The sequence below is a fragment of the Embiotoca jacksoni genome, unplaced genomic scaffold (genome assembly GCF_022577435.1).
Source record: "Embiotoca jacksoni isolate LCO1_2020_lvr unplaced genomic scaffold, fEmbJac1.0.p SCAF_70, whole genome shotgun sequence".
Lineage (NCBI taxonomy): Eukaryota > Metazoa > Chordata > Actinopteri > Embiotocidae > Embiotoca > Embiotoca jacksoni.
This window is the reverse complement of record NW_027185426.1, coordinates 195,504-219,413: the sequence shown is the minus strand read 5'-3', so window position 1 is coordinate 219,413 and position 23,910 is coordinate 195,504. Positions and strand designations below refer to the sequence as shown.

The following is a 23,910-nucleotide window of genomic DNA, read 5'->3' as shown; positions in this document are numbered from 1 at the left end:
GACTTGTGATTGCAGATACGAGGCAGCGACCGTACCCACCTCATCCAGTGAGTCGCTGAGGAGCTGCGCTCGTCGTACTTTAATGTTGAGGAACAGAAGGTTCATGTCCACTCGCTGCCTGCGAGACACCTTGGAGACCAGGCTTTGCTGTCAATCAAACACACGGACAGGTTAGAGTCAGCAGGTGTTTCTGTTCAAGGCTTCTTGAGGAGGTGTTTTTGTGCCTCACTCTGGCCTGACTGATCATCTGCTGCTCCGAGTCTTTCTGGATGATGACTTTCTTCACCGCCGTCGACAGGATGAAGGGAAACTGACAGAACGAAAACCTGCGAGAGGAGAACAAAATATGAAAAGTTAAAAACTTATTTTTCATGTTTTTTCACCATCAATATTTATATGAAGCAAAAAGACATTCCTGATCAGCTCTCAAGTGTTTTTATGATTAGAAGTTTTATCCAAATGAACAGATTCTGAAAAATCTACCCCCTCGTCATCCCCCCTCCCCCCCCCTCTTTATCTGATCGTTAACGAGCTGCGACGCAGCGTGAAACAGACTTTGGTTTCCACGCCTCTGGATGAACTGCAGCTGTGGCAACGCCACTTCGTCTCGCCTCGAGGACGGAGGAAGATCTTCAAACGCAGCTGCCACGACTCGGTCACGCTCGGCGCTCCGTCATGTTCAATGTTTCGGAGTTTCTGGTGCTCGTTAGCAGGCGAGACCGAAAACATTCATCCTTTAGAAAATTCACAAAGTCTGCTCCGACATTTGTTGTCGACTCTCAACGGTGAGATCAGATTTCTTGAGACTTTTCTCTCTGAGGGAAAAACATTCGCTGCAAACCACCTGAACTGTGGCGCCATGGCAACAGGATTCTCCAACACGACAACACGCCTCTAACACAATCGTAATTGATGGATTGATTGATTTAGTTTTTTAAATGAACCACAAAGTTCCACCTGTAACTTCATCCTGCTGTTCGTTCCACAGAAACACACCTGAAGCTCTCTGGTTGGACGGCTCTGACAACAAGGCATTCTGGGACCTGTAGTTCTTTCATGAAGTTAAAATGGACACGACTGCAAAATCATGTTTTTTTTTTGTTACCGAGAATCAAACAACATCTCCATCAAAAGACGTGTAATTTGATTTGGTTTGTAGTTTAAAGAAACTGAAAACCGCTCCTGACAAGTCATTTTTTTTGTTTTCGAGTCCACCAGATGGAAAATCCACACAGAAAAAAACCCATCTGACCTATTTGAGTTGCCGTAGTTCTGCCAGGTCCGGTACTCCTCCATGAAGTCGATGTGCTCCAGAGTGATGTTGTAGAAGTCGGTGAACGGCATGATGGGAGGAGAGGAGACGCTGTTGGCTGCATCTACGGAGGACGGAGATTTAAACACCGTTGCTTAGGTGATGTGTGAGTGTGTGTGTGTGTGTGCGTGCGTGTGTGTGTGTGTGTGTGTGTGTGTGTGTGTGTATGTGTGTGTGTGTGTGTGTGTGTGTGTGTGTATGTGTGTGTGTGTGTGTGTGACCCACTGAAGAGGCTGAGCACTTTGGTCGCGGAGGGAATCCACCAGGAGCACTTGGCCAGAGGAGGAAGCTCGTCCGGCTCGGCGGGAAACAGGCGAGTGGAGATGAACTGCAGGAGGCGCTCGACCAGCTGTCTGAAACGCCTCGCCGACAACCTGGCACACACACACACACACACACACACATTTAAACACACAGAGTTACACACTGGCAGCTGCACAGACCCTGAAATATACATCTGCACAAGAATAGACACAAAAGAGAAATAGCAGCGTTGGACAGAGAAGTTTGGTTTCTGGAATCTGAGCAGAACCAAACAGAACTTCTAATTTGAAGCAGCTTTGCTTGTAAATCATCACCACAGACAGCACGAAGTTAAACTTCTTCTTCTTCTTTAGAGACGAACAGAAGCTGGACGACATTTGTTCTTGTAGGCTGAGTGTCAAGTTTAAAAAAGCTTTCTTAAAACGAGGTTTCTGGAAAGTGAAAAAAATTTAAAAATAGAGCGTTTTAATCCGACCAGACGGCGGTTTTAAAGATACAGATTAACGTCTCCCTGGAAACCGACATGTTGACCTTGTGCACGTTTCTTGTAGCTCAGAAAAGAGCTGACATTCATTCTATTCATTACTTTTATCGTAATTTCACCAGGAAATTTTACAGGAGACCCGGACGCAGTCGCAGCTGCACAAACACACAGCGTATTAAAATGCAGCGTACACAATATAATCTACAAGAAATCCAACAATAAACAGCACGGCAATCATTTTAACTGCAGATGTTAAAATAATAATCATAATATGAAGCACTTCATCCATCGGAACAGTTTAAAATGAGCAAAATTAGGACTTTAATTAACTACAATTATGAAAAAACAAACGTGATCAGACAGAAATTTGGACCAAACACTTGTGAAACTCGACAGTTTTGAGCAGCCGAGTGTGAAGCGGCTGAGATGGAAGTCGGAGGTCGTGTTTTCTTTCCCTAAAACGGAGCGTTGCTCCCGTCGGGTCGGGACAGTTCCTGCTCCAAGTGAAGGAGTTTAAGTAGCTCAGGGTTTTATCACGAGTCAGCGTACGATGGAGTTTCCACGACAGGGCTCAGCTTTAGAGACGGAGGAAGGAGCTGTTGGAGTCGAGCCGCTGCTCCTTCACCTCGAGACGGTTCGGACACCTGACGGGGACGTTTCCTGGACACGTCCAGCTGGTAGGAGACGCCGGGAAAAGACCACGGACACGCTGGACAGACGACGTCTCTTATCTGACCGCCTCCGTTTTCCTCCAGGACGATGGAAATGTTGCTGAGGAGAGGGATGACCTGTCTGACCTGCTGCTGCTGCTGATGATGATGATGATGATGATGATGATGATGATGGATGGACAGTTTTCAATACTTCCTCCAGATAAATTTTGGTTGTAATAATATGGAGCTCCAATCCCCAGAAGTAATGATAATAAACTTGAATTCTCTTCATCTTTATTTGAACTGCAGCCGTGCATCAGTTCTTCCCAAAGCTCTGACACGTGTGGTCGGATCAGAGAAGGAAAAACAAAAGACGCAGATGAAAAACAAGCAAAAAAAAAAAAAGCGATGGCTGCAGGATCTGAGGTTTATAACCGAACGACGAGAGAGATTCATCGTGAACGTGAAGCCAGAACGTTTTCCTGCCAGAGACGGAAAACACTTTTAAATTTACGTCCCGGTCTCACAATCAATCAGCTGCTCACCCGCTGCCGAGACCGCGTCCGCCCGCATGGCCACGAGTTATTTAGAGAGCTCCACATCACACTCTCTCTCTGCAGAAGGCATTACAATCTGCTGAACACACAAAGAGATGACACACACACACACACACACACACACACACACACACACACACACACACTTTAGGACTTACTTCTTTAGCCAGTGAACCAGGAAGTGGTGGTCGGCCTCAGACAGAGCAGCGATCTGCCTCAGCAGGTGAGCGTAGATCACGTAGGTGCTGGTGCTGGAATACTGGGGGTTCTACACACACACACACACACACACACACACACACACACACACACACACACAACAAATGAACTAAGTCCATCCAGCTTGAGACTCTGGAACATGATTTTGTATTTTGTGAAAAGAAAGCGGCCATCGTCAAAGTTTTAAGTTTTCCTTCAAGCCAAATTTGTTTTTACAATTTGGCTTTTATTTTGGTAGGTTGTCCATCATTTCTGCCTCCATTAATACCATTTTACTCACCAAAATAAAATCCCTTCTCTGGGATGATGGGAAACAACCCACCGATAGCTGTAACCTGACTGCACCACAGGCCTGTCAATCAAACAGACACGCCCCCAAAAACAGGTCTTCTTGAATCTTCTTTTCTAATGAATGAGGGATTATTTTCAGATGGACCTCCAGAAAACTAATAAGAAGGAGTGACTTTAGCTAACAACACCGAGATAACTGATGGACACATTTTATTCACTTTGGATTTGATGAGAGAAGTTGAATGGGAGTCTATGGAGCCGGAGGCTTTTTGGAGCCGACCTCTAGTGGCACTCGCTGGTATTGCAGCTTAATACTGCAGCTAATTCTGCATCGGCCAGGGAAAACGGCCTCGGGGGGCTTCAGATCTTATCGATGAACTTGACGAGTTTTATAATAGAAAGAAATGATGGAGAAAACTAAGAAAACAAGACCAGAGTTCCTTTCAGATGAACGCTGTGGAGTCTTTCCTCGAGGATTACTGGTTTATTACTTTATTTCCTCTGAAGCATGACCCACTTTCACTTTGACCACACAAGTTTGGATGCAATAAAAACAAATAACAAATGACACAATGAGTGAGATAATCCCACAGAGCTCCACTCAGGCTTTGAAAACACACATGAAGAAGAAAGAGGGAGAGAGAAGAGCTCATAAAGACGGGAGAGTCGTCGTCAGACAGGAAACCGGCCGTCCTCAGCTACAGCATGACCTCACCCAGGCGTGTGTGTGTGTGTGTGTGTGTGTGTGTGTGTGTGTGTGTGTGTGTGTGTGTGTGTGTGTGTGTACCTATGGTGCATATAACCACAGTGGAACTACTGTAGATTCCTGTCTTTATCTGATTCTAATTCCCAAGGCCATATAAGGGAATCAGACTGGAAGGAGAGCCGAGAGAGAAAAAGAGAAAGAGACACCAAAAAAAAAAAAAAAAAAAAGCATCAAAGAAATGAAACCACCGACATAAAAAGGGCTGAAATGAACGGAGGAATGAGAGAGAGAGAAAAGATAAAAATAAAGTACTGAGAGGCAGAGAAAGAATTTGAAAAACAACAGTTGTTAAATAAAAACTTTAGATCATTATAAATGTATAAATGTTCCGAGCTGACCTGCAGAATCCAGACCGGTCCTGTTTGATATTCATGGATCGGCAGCAGCTCTATTAAAAGCTGAGCCACCTGCGATCCTTTGTGTTGAGAGCAGCAGCTCCATGTGAGTCATCACGCTGCTGAACAGGCAGATTACCGAAGCTACCAGAAGCTTTAAGCCCATTTTATACTCAGTTTTGTTTTCGGGGTTTTACATTTTTTTAGGGGGGCACAAATTGTGGCTAATTCCTGAAACCGAGAAATATTTTTGGTGAAATCGCTGCACACCGCTGGTTCTTCACGAACCCGACAATGTTCTACAAACCGAGCTGCTACAGCGACTGAAATTGTTTTTTAAATCCACTGGACGACTTGATGAAAGGAAACCTCCAAAACCAACGTGTGGTAAATGTGTGTGTTGTATTGAAGACATCGCCGTAGTTTCATGCGCTGTTGCTATAGTAACGACAGACGCCACATTGAGATGCGACTATCTGCAGTGGAAATTTCATTCACTCTCAGTCTCACCTGCACGAGAATCAAATAAGCTCGCAGGTCGTCTTTTGTTCGAGGCCTTAAAAAAAACAAAAAAACACAACAGGAAAAAAAACTTCATGTGAAAAACAAACAAACAAACATACACAACATAAACAAGTTCCATCTTTGTGCCAAGTTTGATTAAATGGATCCAGAAGAATTATTTTCAGTAAATTAAAGTATTCCTTTAAACCAGGCAGCACAGTTCTGTGTATTTTATCATGAATTGTTTTGTAATGACGAGTTGAAAAGCGAACGTTAACAGCCGGAGTGATAATAAGAGTTCAGACGGGCAGATGTGTCGTCTCACCCCTTCCACTCCCTCAGCAGGCTGTTGATGATCCCTTTCAGCACCGACTTCTGGATGTCCGGAGGCTGAAACACAACAGCAGAAGGTCGAGTCAACAACCGCCGAATGTCAGCGACCCACGAAGAGACATGAAAACCGCGGGAGGCCGTGTTTATCTAACCTTTACCTCGCCGGGAGGAGACGAGTCCGCTGGGATGACAGCCTGAAGCGTGTTAAGAGATCTTTTCGCTGCTTTTTCGGACTGCTGGAATTTTTATGTTCCCCTTTTATTTTGTGTGTCCGCACCTGAGGAACTAAGAACCTTTTAAGTTCCTATAACTCGGTTTTGTGGTACTTTTTTTTTAGCTCCTCCCCCTGGGTAGGTACTCTGACTCGCTAAGGGTAAACTACAGCTACGAACGAAGACAGAGTTTTAAATGGAGGCACGCATCGGAGGAAAATACAGCCTGACTTTGATTCTATGATGCAAGCAGCAACCAGCGGTGACATCATCATCCATCAGTGATGTCATCAACCATCAGTGATGTCATCAACCATCAGTGATGTCATCGTTGGTTTGTGAACGTTATGAATCCTCCAGTTCAGATTCTGTCCGTCACCATCTTTGCTAGTTCGGAGCGGTTTGGAGCAGGAAGTGACCATATTTGGACGAGCTGGGGGAGGAGCCAGCGGTGGATCTGACCGATCTGATTGGAAACCTGACGATACTACGTCCCGCCCACCGATAGCTGTAACCTGACTGCACCACAGGCCTGTCAATCAAACAGACACGCCCCCAAAAACAGGTCTTCTTGAATCTTCTTTTCTAATGAATGAGGGATTATTTTCAGATGGACCTCCAGAAAACTAATAAGAAGGAGTGACTTTAGCTAACAACACCGAGATAACTGATGGACACATTTTATTCACTTTGGATTTGATGAGAGAAGTTGAATGGGAGTCTATGGAGCCGGAGGCTTTTTGGAGACGACCTCTAGTGACACTCGGATCGGAACCATTTTTTAGACTTTTATATCCAGTCTTTGAGTGAATGTCATTAACGACCAGCAGCTCATCACATTAAGTTTTATAGAACGTATATAAACTCATATAAAGGCTATAAACTTATTTGCAGACCGTCCTGATATTAACCTGAAATGTGCCTTAAAAGCATCACAAGAGGAACTCCACCCCGGGTACATTTAAATAAGCTATTAGCTGTGGTCCTGCTTACCGTGCTGAGCAGCGCGTCGTAAACAGCGTTGACAAACTTAGCGTTGACTCCCGAGTCCTCGATTGTGTTAAACAACCCGTTCGCCTCTCGCTGGGGGGAGAAAAGGGAGAGGAAACACGAGAGGAGAGAAAGCATGAAAAACAAAACCCGCAGAGAAGAAGTGCGTTCCCATCGTAAAAGCAGTGGCGGCGCCTGGAGAAATCTTTCAGCGTTCAAAAACTGTTGTTCTCACAACAGGCGCTTCACGGACAGCCAGACTTTACGAGTTGTACCTTGAAGGCAGCGTTGATTTCTATGAAGGAGTCGAAGGTGGTCAAGTAAAACTCCCGGACCTCCCTCCAGTCACCCGAGTGAGCGGCGCGTTCCGTGTCCTCCCTGGAAACACAAATACACTCGCAACGCTTAAAAAATACAAACTTAGAGTTGTTCTCGATGTGTTCTGAGCATTCAAAGTGAGTTTTATTTGGTTTTATAGACGTTTTTTACAGCCGACAGACTCACTGGAACTCCTTGGTGGTTTTGGTTCTCAGGGGGATGACGGGGTCGGAGGGGAACGGAGCTTTGACCTCCGGAGGAAGCGTGTCGATGGAGAGACGCTGCTTCTGACGGACGTCGCTGCAGATCGGAGGAAGTTCTCGTCCTGCGAGAAGGAAAGAAATCACTCGTCCAGCTTTGAAGGAGAAATCAGGTGAACCAAACTTGGAGCGATCGTAGTCTCACAGAACCAAAACTTTCACTTTGATTCTGGTTCCTGAAGGATTCTTCTTTTCTGTACCAATCAAATCCAAAAGAAAGTTAAATGACACATTTTGGTCCAAATCTTTAGTTTTCATGCAGTTCAGAAGGGGAGAGTTCAGCCCAGGATGTTTTCTGAAGCTACAGTTTACAGATGTTCCCTTAACGCCTCACATAAAATCACTCGCGAGGTGACAGAGAAACCTAAAGTCACCGCAGCAAAGACATATGTGGACAAACATTGTTTGAAAATTTGAATGTCAGATTTACTTAAGTTTAAAACTGAGTCTACGTATTTGAGATTTATTCCCGTGTAAACGGGGATGACAAAGTAATATCTGCGTTTTCTAATCTGCATCGGCTCTCAGACAGAACGGACACCGATAGAAACACAATAGATGAGCACATCATCTCATAATATTCATTAGAGTCACATTAACCAGGAAGGTCGACTTTTCACCTTTAAATCTGGCTGCTGTTCATCTCAGCAGTTTGTCTTTTTAATAGATCATTTATATCTCACTGTACATGGACACATGTAGAGGAGGAGAAAACATACACGCAGATAAACAGAAAAAATAACAACTAACTATAGAAAGGATTAAATCGATATTGTTGCTTTCACACACACATAAATGCACAAACAACACCTATTAACCCCATCAGTGTGTAATCACAGAGGCCAGGCAGCGCAGCATGACTACAATTCACACACACACACACACACACACACACACACACACACACACACACACACACACCTGCGCATCCTTCCATCCGTTCTCTTTGTAATTGGCCGACTATTGTCTCCGTCTCCACGGAAACAATAGTCATGAACAGGCATCTGTCCAGGTGCATTGTGGGAGCTCCCCCAGTGGGCGGGGACCGATTGCACGAAGCAGAAGATAAAAGGGACACGAGGACGGAGGCGGACAGACGGATAAATCACAGCCGGACAAAAAGGTGGCCGGTTCGTCCGATTAAAAAGAGACGTTCCTCTGGGGAGCAGGAACGATTAGTAATCTGATTACATCCAGTCAGATTATCTGAGGGGAAATACTGACGGTGCGTTACAGTAATCTGATTACATCCAGTCAGATTATCTGAGGGGAAATACTGACGGTGCGTTACAGTAATCTGTCTCAGTATACGATGTGCAATCACAAAGTTCTGGGCTCCAAATAAAACCGATGCAGATACCGAAGCACCGAGAGCAGCAGGTCGAGACACAAATCCAGAATTACCCGAAACAAGGAGACAATATTGATATAAATCTACTGTAAGTAGTTTAGAAATATATATAACCACGAATAATAACGACTGTGATTCATCCTCTGAGGATCATGAACATCCATCATGTTTCTTAGCAACCGGGCCATCACATGCATCATTAGTTGTTTTGTCAGCACAGCAAATACCAGAAAAAAAAAATTCAGATCAAAGCTGCAACCTTGGAAATAAAAGTGCTCTTAACCCCCCCGCCCCCCCTCCCGCCTCCTCACAGCTTTCTAATTATCACCGCTTTGTCAGATAGTGCATCACCCAGTTAGTCCTGACAGCAACGAGCCTCAGTTGTCGTGGCGACCTTTAATCAAAGAGAGACACCTTTGTGACCTTCGAATCGCACATCTTCTCTCCTCTTCTTCCCTTGAAGCAGAATTTACTTTGATGTCTCCTGATGAGGAGGAGAAGGGGGGGGGGGGGCTTGTTATCTTCCTCAAGTGTCGTCCATTAGTTCCTGCTGAGGTTTAATGAAAGAAACATCCTGCAAACCTCCGACCGAACACGTAACCTGATAGTGGAGGGAGGGAATGAAACATGGCCGTTGTCCCTGATTGTACTTCATTTTTATTTTATTTTTTGTTAAGAAATATGCCCTACAAATTAATTTACACTTTTCCTGAATGTCAAACTCGATTGTAGTCTAAAGTTAAAGTAAACAAATATGATATTCATACGACTCTTTTCTTCCGTGCGGCTGCAGAGCTCCAGTCGGCCTCCCGACATCAATAAAAGTTTGAAATCTCTTTCCGCAACGAGCTCCACTTTCACGTTTGTGAAAAAGGTGTCGGAGTGTTTTCTGATCCTGAAACAGATCTCGGCTCCGCTCAGCCTCGGCGCACAAAACCATATTTGACAATATTAAAAAGGGGGAACACAAACCTCCTGTAATACTTTACAGATGAAAAAGCAAATTGTGGTGATTATCCAGCAGGCCGGGTGACTGTAACGAGCCCGGGGAAGGCTGCATTATCTTGTGTGTGTGTGTGTGTGTGTGTGTGTGTGTGTGTGTGTGTGTGTGTGTGTGCATATGGTTTTCATTTGGGGCGGAGGTTTGCATAATTATTCTGGCATCGGTAGCCGTGGTGACAAAGCGGGCTGGTGAGCGCTGCGCTGGGTCGGCGTTCTCACGGCAGTCAGAAATAACCTCGCCCCGAACAGGAAGCAGCGTCGTCTTTAATATCCAAACACTTCGGGAACACCGAGAAGTTCCTGTTGTCAGGTTTAGAACTCATATTTTTCTTTTCTCTGACTTCATTTATTATGAAAACGCCGGAATTAAATCCAATAAAACTCAAGTAAACGCACGTATTTTGTGTTCTTTCTTCCCGGAGCAGGAAAATATTGGAGCAACTTTCGTTGCAGCGTCTGAATGTTTGATTATTATTGTCTGAAAAATACCTGCAACTATTTCATCAGCGGTGCGACGCTGTGATTTTCTGCGAGACGTTAAAACAGCTTTTCCTTCTTTGTAGAAACCGTCCAACGTCGTCGCCCGCAGCTCAACGTAAACAGGAAGTAACACATCATTACATCCAGAGCAACGAGCTCCACTCTCTCCTGGAGACTCCTGCTTCGAACTCCATCGAGCTGGATGTAAAAGAGGATGTGAGGGTGTAGAAGACAGTTTCTGGTGGAGGTACCTGGACCCTGAACTCACCGTGTCGGAGCGCCGGCATGCCGTTAAAGGTGCCGGTGAAGCCGCCGGCGAAGCTCCGCCCCCCGGCGTCCCTCCTCTGGCTCAGCGTGGAGATGAAGGTGCCCAGAGACGGAAACGGCTGCTTGGCTCCTCGTCCCAGACCCTGAAAACAGGAAGTTCACCATGAAGGACGGAGAACGGGAGACGGGACGCACAACACGGAGGGACATTTGTGATGTGGACGTTCCAACCGAATGAAATCTGAGAACTCAAATGAATCTGGAGAGAATTATTTGATTTAAATGTAGCTTGAAGTGCTTTAGAGTTTAATGTTTAGGGAAGAATATTCAACTGTTAATTATTATAGAAGATAACAATGATTTTAGAAATTTAGAAATCTGGTATCGTTATAAACAATAGGCCGATATGAAAACCTTTCTTTTCTGAACATAATGCAGAAAAAGATGCTTCAGGTATATTATAAATTGTTCTATTTGGATTCAGTTTATTATCTATAATTATTAAATTCCCAGTGAAGTTCTGTTTCAGTGCAGTGATGCACAATAAGCTGTAAACATCCTGCTTCCATTCAAATCTTCGTCATGAAGGTCAAAAGTGTTTGATGACATTTGAGAGATCAGACGTATTTTATAATTATATAAAAAATGTGGGCCCATATTTTGACATAGAACTTTTTTTTTCACTCCTTAATATCATCATCGTTCAGGCTCTAATAAACTTCAGCAAAAAGTAAATAACTGAAAACATATTCAATTTAAAGGAAAATCAAACATACATTAAGATGCAGAATTTACGGGGCCAAGTAAAATATATTTGTCTAATTTGTTTCATTTATTTCTCTTTAGGATGAAAATCTGTTGTTTTACATCATATTTATGCAGAAATATACAAAATCTGAAATGTTTATCGAACTTCTACCGAGTGGTTAAAGCTTCACGCAGGAGAGTCACTCCTGCGTTCAAACTTATTCAAGCACAAACAGAAATTTGGGATTAAAAGAAAAGGCACGTTTGGAGTTTTTCTTTTTGGCGCTCAGCCCTGAAAACAAGTCGTGGACGTAGTGTTTCTGTAATCCTGCTGACAAACAAACAAACAAACAAATAAACAAACCACACTGAAATCACATCCTCCTCCTTGTGGAGGAAATAAACACCCTGAAGTCTCAGAGAAGCTCTTCTAGAAATCAACCGACGCTGACAACGTTTACCAAATGTTGTCGGAGATTTATCACCTGAAGGACAGAAGGTGAGGAGACGAAAGGAGAGCAGCAAAGGAGGGACGAGACAGACGGAGGACGGACGGAGGACATGAGACAGAAGACAGGAAGTGGATGAAGAAGATGGAGAGAACAGAGAGGAGGAGGAGGAGACAGCAACAGATGCACAGCAGCCGTTCCTGACAGACACACACACACACACACACACACACTGAAACACACACACACACACACACACACACACACACACACACACACACACACACACACACACACACACACACACACACTGAAACACACACACCCTCTCTCTGCTGGTAGATTATTGTATTACGGCTGCTGATAGAAATACTGATATTTATAACAATAAACTTTGTCTTCTTTTGTCAACATTCTGTTTTCATTGTTTCCTCCTTCAACAACACAACATCAGCTGATCGAGCGACCAGCTGATGTTTCAGCTCCACATCGACACCAAGACTCTGAAAACTGCGTCATACATCTGTTGAATCGGCGTCTTTCAGCCAGCAGCCCGGCCGGGCTTTTGGTCGGCAACGGCTCAAAGAATCAGTGAAAATGCAACGAGAGACAAACACCAAACAACACAGGAGGAAACCGAAAGAAGGAACGGAGCTCGGAAGCAGCAGAGTTTAGTTTGGAAACGTTTCAACATGAAACATTCACGTGTTGTCTGAGGATTCACGGGTCGGTTCAATAACTGAAACCAAAGAGAAGGAAGGAGATTCTCCGTGGAGGTCTGAGTTTAGTCTGAGACTGAGATCAACACTACCACACTAACGTACACCGGCTGTTCTGCTGAGAATAAACAGAAATGATGCAACAAGTGAAAAGTGAGCAAAAGACACTTTATCAGTCTGTTTCCACTTATTCTGGATCAGAGATCAGATGTGTCAGCTTCATACATAAACTAAATCATCAAACGATCAGACAGGAAACACACGAGTCCGATGCAGAAGTGTCTTCAGCTGCAATACCAGCGAGTGCCACCAGAGGTCGGCTCCAAAAAGCCTCCGGCTCCATAGACTCCCATTCAACTTCTCTCATCAAATCCAAAGTGAATAAAATGTGTCCATCAGTTATCTCGGTGTTGTTAGCTAAAGTCACTCCTTCTTATTAGTTTTCTGGAGGTCCATCTGAAAATAATCCCTCATTCATTAGAAAAGAAGATTCAAGAAGACCTGTTTTTGGGGGCGTGTCTGTTTGATTGACAGGCCTGTGGTGCAGTCAGGTTACAGTTATCGTCAGGTTTCCAATCAGATCTTTCAGATCCACCGCTGGCTCGACTCATCGTTGCATCTTCAGAATTACTTGTTTTGTCCCCCCAAAAAAAATAAAACCACTCGAATACGTTCAGTTTCCAACGACATTAAAACAGCTGCACTTTACATTCAAACAACCTTCTGCTGAGTCATCTTTTATCTGACAGAATCACAGCATGCTGTCATCGAGGTCTCCGACGTCTGGAGAAGATCTCAGAAACAAAACCGGAGATGTTTCCGGATGGTTTTCTGTTCAGGAGGAAAATAAAAATAAAAAGCGTCTCAGCTGTCTTCAATTGCTCCCTTTTTATTGGTCGGTAACCCGACGACATCCCGCCGTCTCCCGGAACCTTTCGGCCCGAATCTTCCTCCATCAGTCGGACCGTGAAGTCCTGCAGAACCGAGCTGCAGAGAGGAAAACTTTTATGGCCTTTCCAGACTGGAGCGGTGACAGACTGTTTACTGGTCAGAACCGTCGGATCGGCACATTCCTGCTGCCTGACTCGATGGAGATGACATCAACCGAGCCGGCCCGCTGCGGAGCGACACCGAGAGCAGAACCGCAGAGACCCGACGGCACCGAGCACACGGTGATGACATCATCGGACCCGCTGAGGAGCCGATGTCAGGACTCATTATGTAAGAAGGAGGGCATCGCTGAACTCCTGCTTCCTGTCACCTAACGTGTTCTTTTATGTTTTATCTTTCTTTTATTTTAATGCATATGTGTGCAATAAAGTGGAAGAAAGAATAATTAAACCTTTAATATATTAAAGTTTAAAGTTTAAAAGGATTTTATGGAGAAGCAAATAATTCAAATATATGAAATCCAGAATGATCCTGTGTCTAATGGAAGAGGAATCTGCATTTAGATTGAAGGATATTTAAATAAATGTTGTGTTTGTGTTGCATCATTTTTTTTCTTTCATTCTCTGAAAATAAAAAGCTGAAAAATCAAACTAACCGATCAGACAAAAGATTTTATTTGCAAAAGACTAAAAAAAAAATCTATAAAAACATGAGGAAAAATAAAAAGTAAGTGTGCCAAGTATCATTCAGAGTTAAGAGTGGCCACAAACCAAACACTAATTAAAAAGGAATGAATTCAAATTCATACTTGGATTCTAATATTTATTTTTAATTCATTAGTGTTTATTAAAAAATACATCGTTTTTTAAATGAGATGTGATCAAATTTTTGTCTTATTCAGACTTTTTAAAAGGAAAAATGTAAAGCAAAACCTGATGCATCCCCAATTCTGCTGTTTCTTATACTTTAAATAAACAATATTAATACGTCCTGATTCAAGTTATTGCACTATATTCCAAATTAATTGATTATTTCTCAGTTTTATTCCTAATTTGACTCTAAAAAGTTGCATATTTAAAGTTGTTTCCACTTTATAAACACATAAAACTTGATTTCTGCACCACAAACACTCTGAGGGCTTAAACCCTGAGATGAAGAAGCAGAAGGTTTTCTTACAGCATGAAGGGAGCTGTTGTAGATCGGTGGCAGCTTCTCTCGGTCCCTCTCCACTCCTGAATGTTCTCCATCCATCCTCTCCTCTCCTCTCCGCTCCTCTCCTCTCCTCTCCTCTCCTCTCCTCTCCTCTCCTCTCCGGCTGGAAAACTCGTTTTGTTCCCTGGAAACAGTCACTCGTCTCCCGCCGCGGAGCCGCTGCTCCTCACGCCGCTGCACATGTTGTTGGCAGAGCCAGCTCCGAGCCCGGGTCTCCGTGACTTCACCCACTAATCAGGGAGATTCACATCCTTCGGAGAAACCGAGGGGAATCGACCTTCGTCGGACAGGTGGGCTCTCCGTTACGCGCACAGCCTGACGGGTAAACGTCTCCAAAAGCTGCGCGTGAAGTCTCCGTCTGGTTCCTTCAAGAGCGCGAAGTTCTGTTCGTTTTAAAAGAGTTTTTAAAACACGTTCAGGGAGAGTTTTTACCCGCTTCTTCTTCTCCTCTTCCTCTCCCTCTCTGCGTCGTCGGTCGGAGAGGCAGCACAGCTGCGGGCCGGCGCCATGTTTGGAGAAGGAGGAGGAGGAGGAGGAGGCGCCTGGAGAGCAGAGCCTGGAGAAAGCACAGCGTCACACACACACACACACACACACACACACACACACACACACACACACACACACACACACACACACACACACAAGGAATAACGGGAAATAGGAGCGTTGGATTCACAATAAAAGTGGAAATTTAAGCAGTCAGATATGCCAACAGAAGCCCGCACGTGCAAAACATTCAAATACAAATAAACAAAATTGACGAAAGAGATTTCATGTTAGCAATAACAAAAATCAGATTAAAATGATGATATTTATGAGGTAACTAAATCAGGTTATAGAAAAAAAAATCACCCATTAAAAAATAAACGTGACTTATAAGGTGTTTGAGAGACTTTACAGTAAATATTGCAAACTCAATCTCTGACAGTCGGACTAATTTTCACCAGGGTTTTTTTTCCCGGTGAAAATCAATGTTTATAAATAATAAATAAAATGCTGCTTTTTGTCTTTGGCAACTTTTTCTGTATCATTTTTCAGTTTTAACAATTTAAAACATTTTCTTTCTCACCAATGTGGTGAAACAGTGAACGAGTAGTCCAACAATGAGCAACTCAAGGGAATAAATATTTAAAAGAATAGCAGATCTTTATCAAAAGTAGAGTATTTCTTTATACAATAGAGTTTAAAAGCCGAAGTCCGTTTCTTCACTTTAGAAATAAACATTTCCTGATTACAAATGTACATGTGACTGTATTTCTTGGTCCCCGTCTGGTTCCGTTTGTATTTTCCAGTACGTTGACGCCACCTCCTTCCTCAGTGGGACTTTTCTTTTGACAGCTGACAGGAAGTGAGGAGCAGTGATTTCCTCCATCTTGACTGCTGCTGCTGCTTCAGACTGCGTCACCGCCACAATTTAACTTCTGTCCATAATTAGTGAGAAACAGGATCCGGGCTGCAGGCCAACTCTCACTGAACATAAAGAAACTGAGCAGCTCCTGATGTCGCAGCAGCTCTGTGTGTGTGTGTGTGTGTGTGTGTGCGTGTGTGTGTGTGTGTGTGTGTGTGTGTGTGTGTGTGTGTGTGTGTGTGTGTGTGTGTGTGTGTGTGTGTGTGTGTGTGTGTGTGGTTTCTCGGTAACGTTGAGATCATCTGAACTCTCTCCCGTCTGGTTCCCTAAAAACAGCTCCAGTGTTTCAGTTCGTCCTGGAAAAAAAAAAAAGAAAAAAAGCCTTGAACCCATTTTTAGATCTTTTATTCTCATAATGACTTTTCTGCTTCTTTAAAATCTGTTTTCTTCCCTTTTAATTTGAGGCCAATAAAAAGTTAAACAGCCGAGCAGAGTGTGAAAGAGAAACCAGGTCTGAGACAGAACTACAGATGTGATGTTTCCACGGTGGGAAGTTTACATTTACATTTAGAGCTTTAAATTGGTTTAAAAATGATGAAAGTAATGCAGTAAATTCTGCCTTAATTAAACGTGCTGCTTCTGAAAATTGTGTCCACCTTATTTATATCAACGAGGTGAATATTTCAGTTTTCATCCTTCAAATGTGAGCAGACAGACGATCAGAAGGGAAAACAGTTTTGGGAGCGAAAACTTTTCGCACTGCAATCAAACATGGAGTTTGTAAGTAAAAATAAATGAACTGAGAATAAAATCATTTGCATTTTCATCTACAGGTTTTTTTTTAGTTTTGGTAAAAAAAAAAAAAAAAAAAAAAAGACTTTGCTTCTGAAACGAGACTTTTTGGTTGCAAAGCAAAAAGTTTTGTTTGAGTTGAATTGGATGTAGTGGGCGGGGCCTACGCTGGGGGAGGAGACCGTTTCTATGGTTTCTAGTTTGCTTTAATTTATCACCACAAGCTTAAAAAAAAAATCACAAACAGTTTCTTTGTCTGAAGTTCAAAGAAATAAGTTTTTCTTCAGGTTTTCACTGTTTTATTTTCCAGCGTCAGGTCAGCTGTTTGTTTCAGAGCTCCGGCTGCAGATGTGTTTTTACGGCCTCAGACCTTCACCTGATGAAGGAACACAAAGCATGCTGGGAGTTTTTCTCAGTGTGAGTTTCGGTAACTGAACTCTGCCGTGAACTTGGAGTCGCCTCGAGGCCTGATGATGGTTCACCTTCGGTCTTTGGACGTGAACGTCGGCAGGATTGGAGGCGACGCACTGAGGCACTGTTGCATTGTGGGAGTGTTATATAAGAGCAGATGGGGTTGTGGCTGACTCATGGATTTATGGGGCTGTGGGCTTCTTCTGAAAACAAGTTGGGGGGGGGAGGGAGGAGGAGGAGAGGAGGGGGAGAGGAGGGGGAGAGGAGGGGGAGCCGGAGGGTGAACACATGAGTGGGGAGGTGAGTGAAGGAGGGGAGGAGTGGAAGAGTGGAGGAGTGGAGGAGTGGGAGAGTGGAGGAGTGGAGGAGTGGAGGAGTGGAGGAGTGGAGGAGTGGGAGAGTGGAGGAGTGGAGGAGTGGAGGAGTGGGAGAGTGGAGGAGTGGAGGAGTGCAGGAGTGGGAGAGTGGAGGAGTGGAGGAGTGGAAGAGTGGGAGAGTGGAGGAGTGGAGGAGTGGAAGAGTGGAGGAGCGGAGGAGTGGAGGAGTGGAGGAGGAGTGGAGGAGTGGAGGAGTGCAGGAGTGCAGGAGTGGAAGAGTAGAGGAGTGGAGGAGTGGAGGAGGAGTGGAAGAGTGGAGGAGTGCAGGAGTGGAGGAGGAGTGGAGGAGTGCAGGAGTGGAGGAGGAGTGGAGGAGTGCAGGAGTGGAAGAGTAGAGGAGTGGAGGAGTGGAAGAGTGGAGGAGTGCAGGAGTGGAGGAGGAGTGGAGGAGTGCAGGAGTGGAAGAGTAGAGGAGTGGAGGAGTGGAGGAGGAGTGGAGGAGTGGAAGAGTGGAGGAGTGCAGGAGTGGAGGAGGAGTGGAAGAGTGGAGGAGTGCAGGAGTGCAGGAGTGGAGGAGGAGTGGAGGAGTGGAGGAGCAGCTGAGAGTCCGACTCCACGTATCTCCTTTCTGCCGTAGATTGGTGGATGTTTCCAGAGGAGGACGTCAGGAGAGAAAAAGGTTGCCGGGATTAAATTGATCTTCTCCAGATGAGTTTCAGCGAGGTGATAATCCTCCACCAACACAGACCTTGACCTCTGACCTCTGACCTCTGACCTCTCTGAAAGGACCATGAATGTCTCGTCATTAGAGACAAACACATCTTCTAACCTACTAAAGATTCACAAACGAGAAGCGGCGCCACGTTCTTTCTTTCTCTGCGTATCGAATCGCATACTTTTTATTTGTACTTTAATCATGTTTAATAATGTTTAATAAAGTTTAATAAAGTTTAATCATGTTTAATAAAGTTTAATAATGTTTAATAAAGTTTAATAAGGTTTAATAATGTTTAATAAAGTTTAATAATGTTTAATAATGTTCACCGTAATAAGTATTGTTGGGAAACACAACACAAGTTCTCCTTTGTTCGTTTCATCTCATGATCAGGCCAAATGGATAAAACCTGAGCAGCTTTTCAAAGAACCGGTTCTTCTGGAGAGAATCACCAGGAACGTTCCCCCGGGTCCTGCAGGAGGTCCTGCAGGAGGTCCTGCAGGAGGTCCTGAACAACAAAAACATACATTTCTGGTTGAAATACGACTGAAAAGTGAGACATATTTGTTTTTGCTCTGTAATTATCACCTCTTCTTTAGTCAAGCGGTCTAGACATCTTTTTAAATTTTACAACCCGTTACGTTTTAAGTGCAAAAAAAAAAACAAAGCACGCACGAGGAAAACAAAAACACATTGTGTGTGCTGATGTGAGAACACGGAGGAGCGGAGAGGGAGGAGGAGAGGAGTCTGTCGTCAGGAGGAATATTTGGTTTGATTCATAGCAACGCCTCGAAACTGTGGGACGGGAGAGGGAGCAGGAGGAACATCTGGGCGAGGAGAGCAGCAGAATCCTGGTTTTCAGACCTTCTGGCAGCCAAACACACACACGCCTTTCCTCCCGAACCAGAGCGGAGCGGGAGAGAGGTTACTCTAGTTCAGCTGAGAGCCGGGGAGGAGGAGGAGGGAGGAGGAGGAGGGAGGAGGAGGTGGGGGTCCGGGGAGGGGGAGGAAGGGGGGGGGGGGGTGAATGGTGCACACGTTTCCTGCACACGAGGGTGTGTTTCTGGATCCGGCCTGAAACACTTCGGCACACAAAGAGTGTGTCTGAACACCAGCGAGAACGTGAAGTATCAAGCGATCGTCGGATCCATCGGCGATACCATCAATCGCCATGGCAACCCCCGACCCCCACCCAAAAACAACAACAACAACAACAACACGCAGCCGGAGTCACAGAGAGAGACGTCTTAAGGACGGTAAGTCGTGCAGCAGATGGAGGTCCGGATCTCATCGCCATGGAGACCGTCTGGAGACAGAAGATGCTGACAACGACTCCTTCTTAAAAGTTGTTCTGGTTGTAAAAAAGAAAAAGCAAAAGAAGAAATATAGAAACATTAAAAGAAAAGAAAATCTCCACAACCACTTGCTTCTTGTCAGACTGAGATGAGGAAGATGAGGATGATGATGACGACGTCTCTGCAGTTTGTCTTCATGATCTGTAAGGCACCTGTCGTGTCTCCTCTCACCACAAGAGGGAGCTGTTTACCCATAATTCCATCCGGTCTGCATTCATTTCAGTTCAATTCTCACCGATTTAATTACTAATAAAGTTCAGGAAATGTACTTTAAACTGATCCAGCAAAGAAAACACTTTAAATAAACGTTTATTTAAACTTTAGTTTCTGTTGTTGAGAAATTGTTGTGCATCTATTTTGTGGCCGAACCTTCAGTTTGTGCTTTATTATTGAAAATATTGACCTCACTGTGAATGTTTGGCCTCCTGGAACATGAAAAAAAAACAGAAAATAAACATTATGTGTACGTGATAAATATCGTTATCACAACGGCTAAATTCCATTTCAATATATATAAATTCACATTTTAACAACGCTGCTGTCTTGCCTCTAACAACGAGTTCAAACAAGACGTTTCCTTTTAATTCAACGTTCTCCAAACCAGCTGAAAACGTCCGAGCTGCTCCGTCGTGGTGCCGAAAACAACACGTCACTGTGGCAACTCACCGAAGGTGACACGGCGGAGATACAAGCTGATGTGTCCCTGCTTGTTCGGATTCATTTGTCTTGTCTGTGTGTGTGTGTGTGTGTGTGTGTGTGTGTGTGTGTGTGTGTGTGTGTGTGTGAGAGTGTGTATTCTATTTCTGTGAGGTCCTGTTAGACCTTGAGACTGAGGGCATTTTGGAAATTGAGGATATTTTCCTCTAAATATAAATGTGTCGTCCTGTCAGACGTTCCTATTTTATTGAAGTTCGATTGAGTTGTAGAATTAATTTTAATTAGTGTCCTCACAAGAATAAAAGTACCAATATATATGTGTGTGTGTGTGTGTGTGTGTGTGTGTGTGTGTGTGTATTTGTGTATTTGCGTGTGCTGTTGCCAGTGTCCCCCGTCCGTCCCTCAGACATTTACTGCCTCACATTACCACCTATTTACAGCCTGGAGCTCCTGCTGCTGTATGAAATATGATCTAATTAATCACACATCAAACCGCTCTAATGTTGGAGTCCAGTGTGTGTGTGTGTGTGTGTGTGTGTGTGTGTGTGTGTGTGTGTGTGTGTGTGTGTGCATCTGGGCCATCTGTCCGTCTGTCCTGTTTAGGTGTACTTTGTAATGTATCCGCACAACAAATGGCTCCATCCTCAATGAATAAAAGAGTGTGTAGTTTGTTGTTGGTTTGCTGTGAACCGAATGAGAGCGGTGACCTTCAGTGAGTCCGTTTGGAGGTCGAGCTCCACAGCTTCTCTCTCAGAGGTTTCAGTGATCAGGTTGTGGGTTCAAATCCCCAAGCTGAGATACCTGTAGATTGATCAAGTGATTCTTTAGTTTGAAAATATTCTCCTTCTTTTCTAACAGCTGTAAGTACTTGCATGATATTTTTTCTCTTTCTATCGTCGTATTTCATTCAAACATGTTTTATTTCTGCGTCTTCGATGTGTTTTTATTCAGAAGCTCCTCCGTCGACCGTTTATAGTTCGTTACACCAACGTGTGAATTTTGAGCCGTTATCACTCAAACACATGAGAAAACGAGGCTGACACGCCGTCACGTGACAACATGGACACGTCATCACGTAACTTCGAGTTCTTCGGGGAACAAAACAACGAAGCCGCTTCACCTCGAAGGTTTTTTTTCAGCGTCTGAGCGTCAAAGCTTAAATTTTTTCCTTTTCATATAGACCCCTCGAGCTCGTCTAACTCTGGAACGCTGCATTTTCTATTTGATTTCTCTGCAGCTGGGCAGTAAATGCAAGTGAAAATTACACGTTTTCCTCTAGAGGATTAAATCGATACCTGTTGCATGAATAGAGCCATGTCATTTACAGGAAAATGTAACTTACAGCTATAAAACACGTGGTTGTGTTCAGGGACAAAATAAAAACATGGTTGGGGTCAGAAAACAAACAAACCTCCTGGATCTGAATCTCAGTTACGCCACCAATTTTCTCACATTTTGTTTCATCCAGAAACAAATCAAACTCAACAGTTGAGAAAAAAACAACATGAAATAAAATAAAAAAGGTTCCATGTGTCAGTGAGCATAGTGCAGTAATTACATGATCAGCATATGAAATAATTAGAATAGTGTAATACCTTTAAAAAGTTAACTGTTGTTTATTGAACTATCACTACAAAACTTCATAAATCCTCTTTGTGTATCTTAAACAACCAAATTGAAAGGGAACTTTACTGTTCTACTTATTGTGTTTAATAAATAACCAAAATTTAGTAAAAAAATAATATTTTTTTTTATTGATGTGCTCACAGGATTGAGATATTAAAAGGTGACATTGTCTTTTCCTTATTAATGATAAAAGTATAAACTAGGTTGTGTTTGTGTCAGTGTGGACGTCCTGGTTGAACAGTCGTCTAGTTGTCCTGGAGGAGACCGTTAACCCTTCGAACCTTCTGCTGGAATCTTTCCACTCGGTCCGAGGATAGAAAGTCTCAAGTGTTAATGTCACCGGTTTGTTTGGCTGAGAACGCCCACGCTGATGATGATGATGATGATGATGATTCAATTATGGCTCCATCATTTTAATTTTTAAATTTTTAATTTATTAATTAATTTATTCCATTTTATTTTCAAATTATCATTTCATTTTATTATTTTTTTAAATTTCATTTTATTGGTGTGTTACTTGCAGATCTTCAAACTGCATGTTTATGTTGTTCCTCTAAAAAAATTATGGATCCATCGGTTGCAAATGCAAAATAGAGGGGGTTTTTTTCATCAGGGTTTAATATCAGAAACACACACACACACACACACACACACACACACACACACACACACACACACACACACACACACACACACACACACACGTTTTGAAGTAACAGCATATTTCTCATATGTACAACATGCTGTCACACCTGCTGCCATAAAACACAGTCACAGACACAAACACACACACACACACACACACACACACAACACACACACACACACACACACACACACACACACACACACACACACACACACACACACACACACACAGACACACACACACACACACACACACACACACACACACACACTCACTCACTCACTCAGCAGCCTATAGATCTCCCGTATAGAAACACACACACACACACACACACACACACACACACACACACACACACACACACACACACACACACACACACACACACACACACACACACACACACACACACACACACACGCCTGTGTCGGCTGGCAGCCTGTTGGAGCATTATGTCATCTTTCTATTCCCGAAACACACCTGTGGCTCAGTGAGACACACACACTCACACACACACACACACACACACACACACACACACACACACCACACACACACACACACACACACACACACACACAGACACACACACACACACCTCATGCTCCTCCACATACTGGTGGCTGAGACACAGAGATGTGAATAAATTTATCTCAGATCAGGTGTCAAGAAGGATTCCTTATGAAACTATGACATCATACATGCTGACATTTTAAGACATACAAAGCTTCAGAAAACACGCAAACAACTCACTTGTTTTAAAATTAATCTCATGATTTCAGTCAGAGTTTCTCTTGTCAATATTTTTCTAATTTCTCTGCGCGAGCATCGAAGCATTTTGAAATAGAAGCACATTCATTTTAGCTCCATGTATAAAGTTCATAGTTGCATTTCTGGATATCAAATAAAAGCAAAAGCAAAAGCAAAGTTACTGAAATAGAAATTTAATTTACTTTCTATATTCATGTCTTTGTCATCTGAATCTTAATGTCTTTAGTTCCTTATTTCTTCCTCTTGAATGTCCTATGAATGCTCCCATGAACAACGATCCAAAGTGCAATGAATTAAACATGGTTTAAAAACAGGAGCAAATTCATGAAGAAAAACAAATGAAAACACGAGTAAAATGGTTAAAAGAGCGGCGCCGGTCCAGTATCACATCAGCAGGTTCACGGGCCAAGACTCATTTACATTTTGCAAGGACAGCTCCTTATTGAATCTGCCACAAGAGCCTTTATTCACCCTTTAAACTCACCAAGAGAGAACGGCTCTTTCAACTCTAAATCATCCTGCAGCCGCTCCCGTTAAGCTGCTGCAGAATATAGAGAGGCACATTTACATAATTCATTTTGGACTCTGGAGGACGGAGAGGAACCCCTCGAAGACGGTAAACAGCAACAACTTAAAAAAAAAATAAAGAT

The 23,910-nt window shown here is 43.5% G+C and overlaps 1 protein-coding gene across 4 annotated transcripts in view; it reads right to left on the bottom strand.

The window, feature by feature from the left end:
• hectd2 (HECT domain containing 2) overlaps positions 1-15,135 on the bottom strand; it is a 35,598-nt gene extending 20,463 nt beyond the window's left edge. For all 4 annotated transcript variants that reach the window (XR_011179710.1, XR_011179711.1, XR_011179709.1 and 1 more), the window contains exons 1-12: positions 14,581-15,135; positions 10,600-10,741; positions 7,425-7,563; positions 7,196-7,298; positions 6,924-7,013; positions 5,711-5,775; positions 5,392-5,437; positions 3,429-3,538; positions 1,538-1,686; positions 1,253-1,376; positions 230-326; positions 40-147 (exon numbers count right to left, since the gene is read on the bottom strand). Coding sequence is in view for 1 of the 4 variants with exons in the window: in XM_069177210.1 (XP_069033311.1) it covers positions 40-147; positions 230-326; positions 1,253-1,376; positions 1,538-1,686; positions 3,429-3,538; positions 5,392-5,437; positions 5,711-5,775; positions 6,924-7,013; positions 7,196-7,298; positions 7,425-7,563; positions 10,600-10,741; positions 14,581-14,655 (1,248 nt within the window). In the remaining 3 variants the exon portion in view is untranslated. The remainder of the gene's footprint in view (positions 1-39; positions 148-229; positions 327-1,252; positions 1,377-1,537; positions 1,687-3,428; positions 3,539-5,391; positions 5,438-5,710; positions 5,776-6,923; positions 7,014-7,195; positions 7,299-7,424; positions 7,564-10,599; positions 10,742-14,580) is intronic.
• Between the last annotated feature and the right edge of the window lie 8,775 nt (positions 15,136-23,910).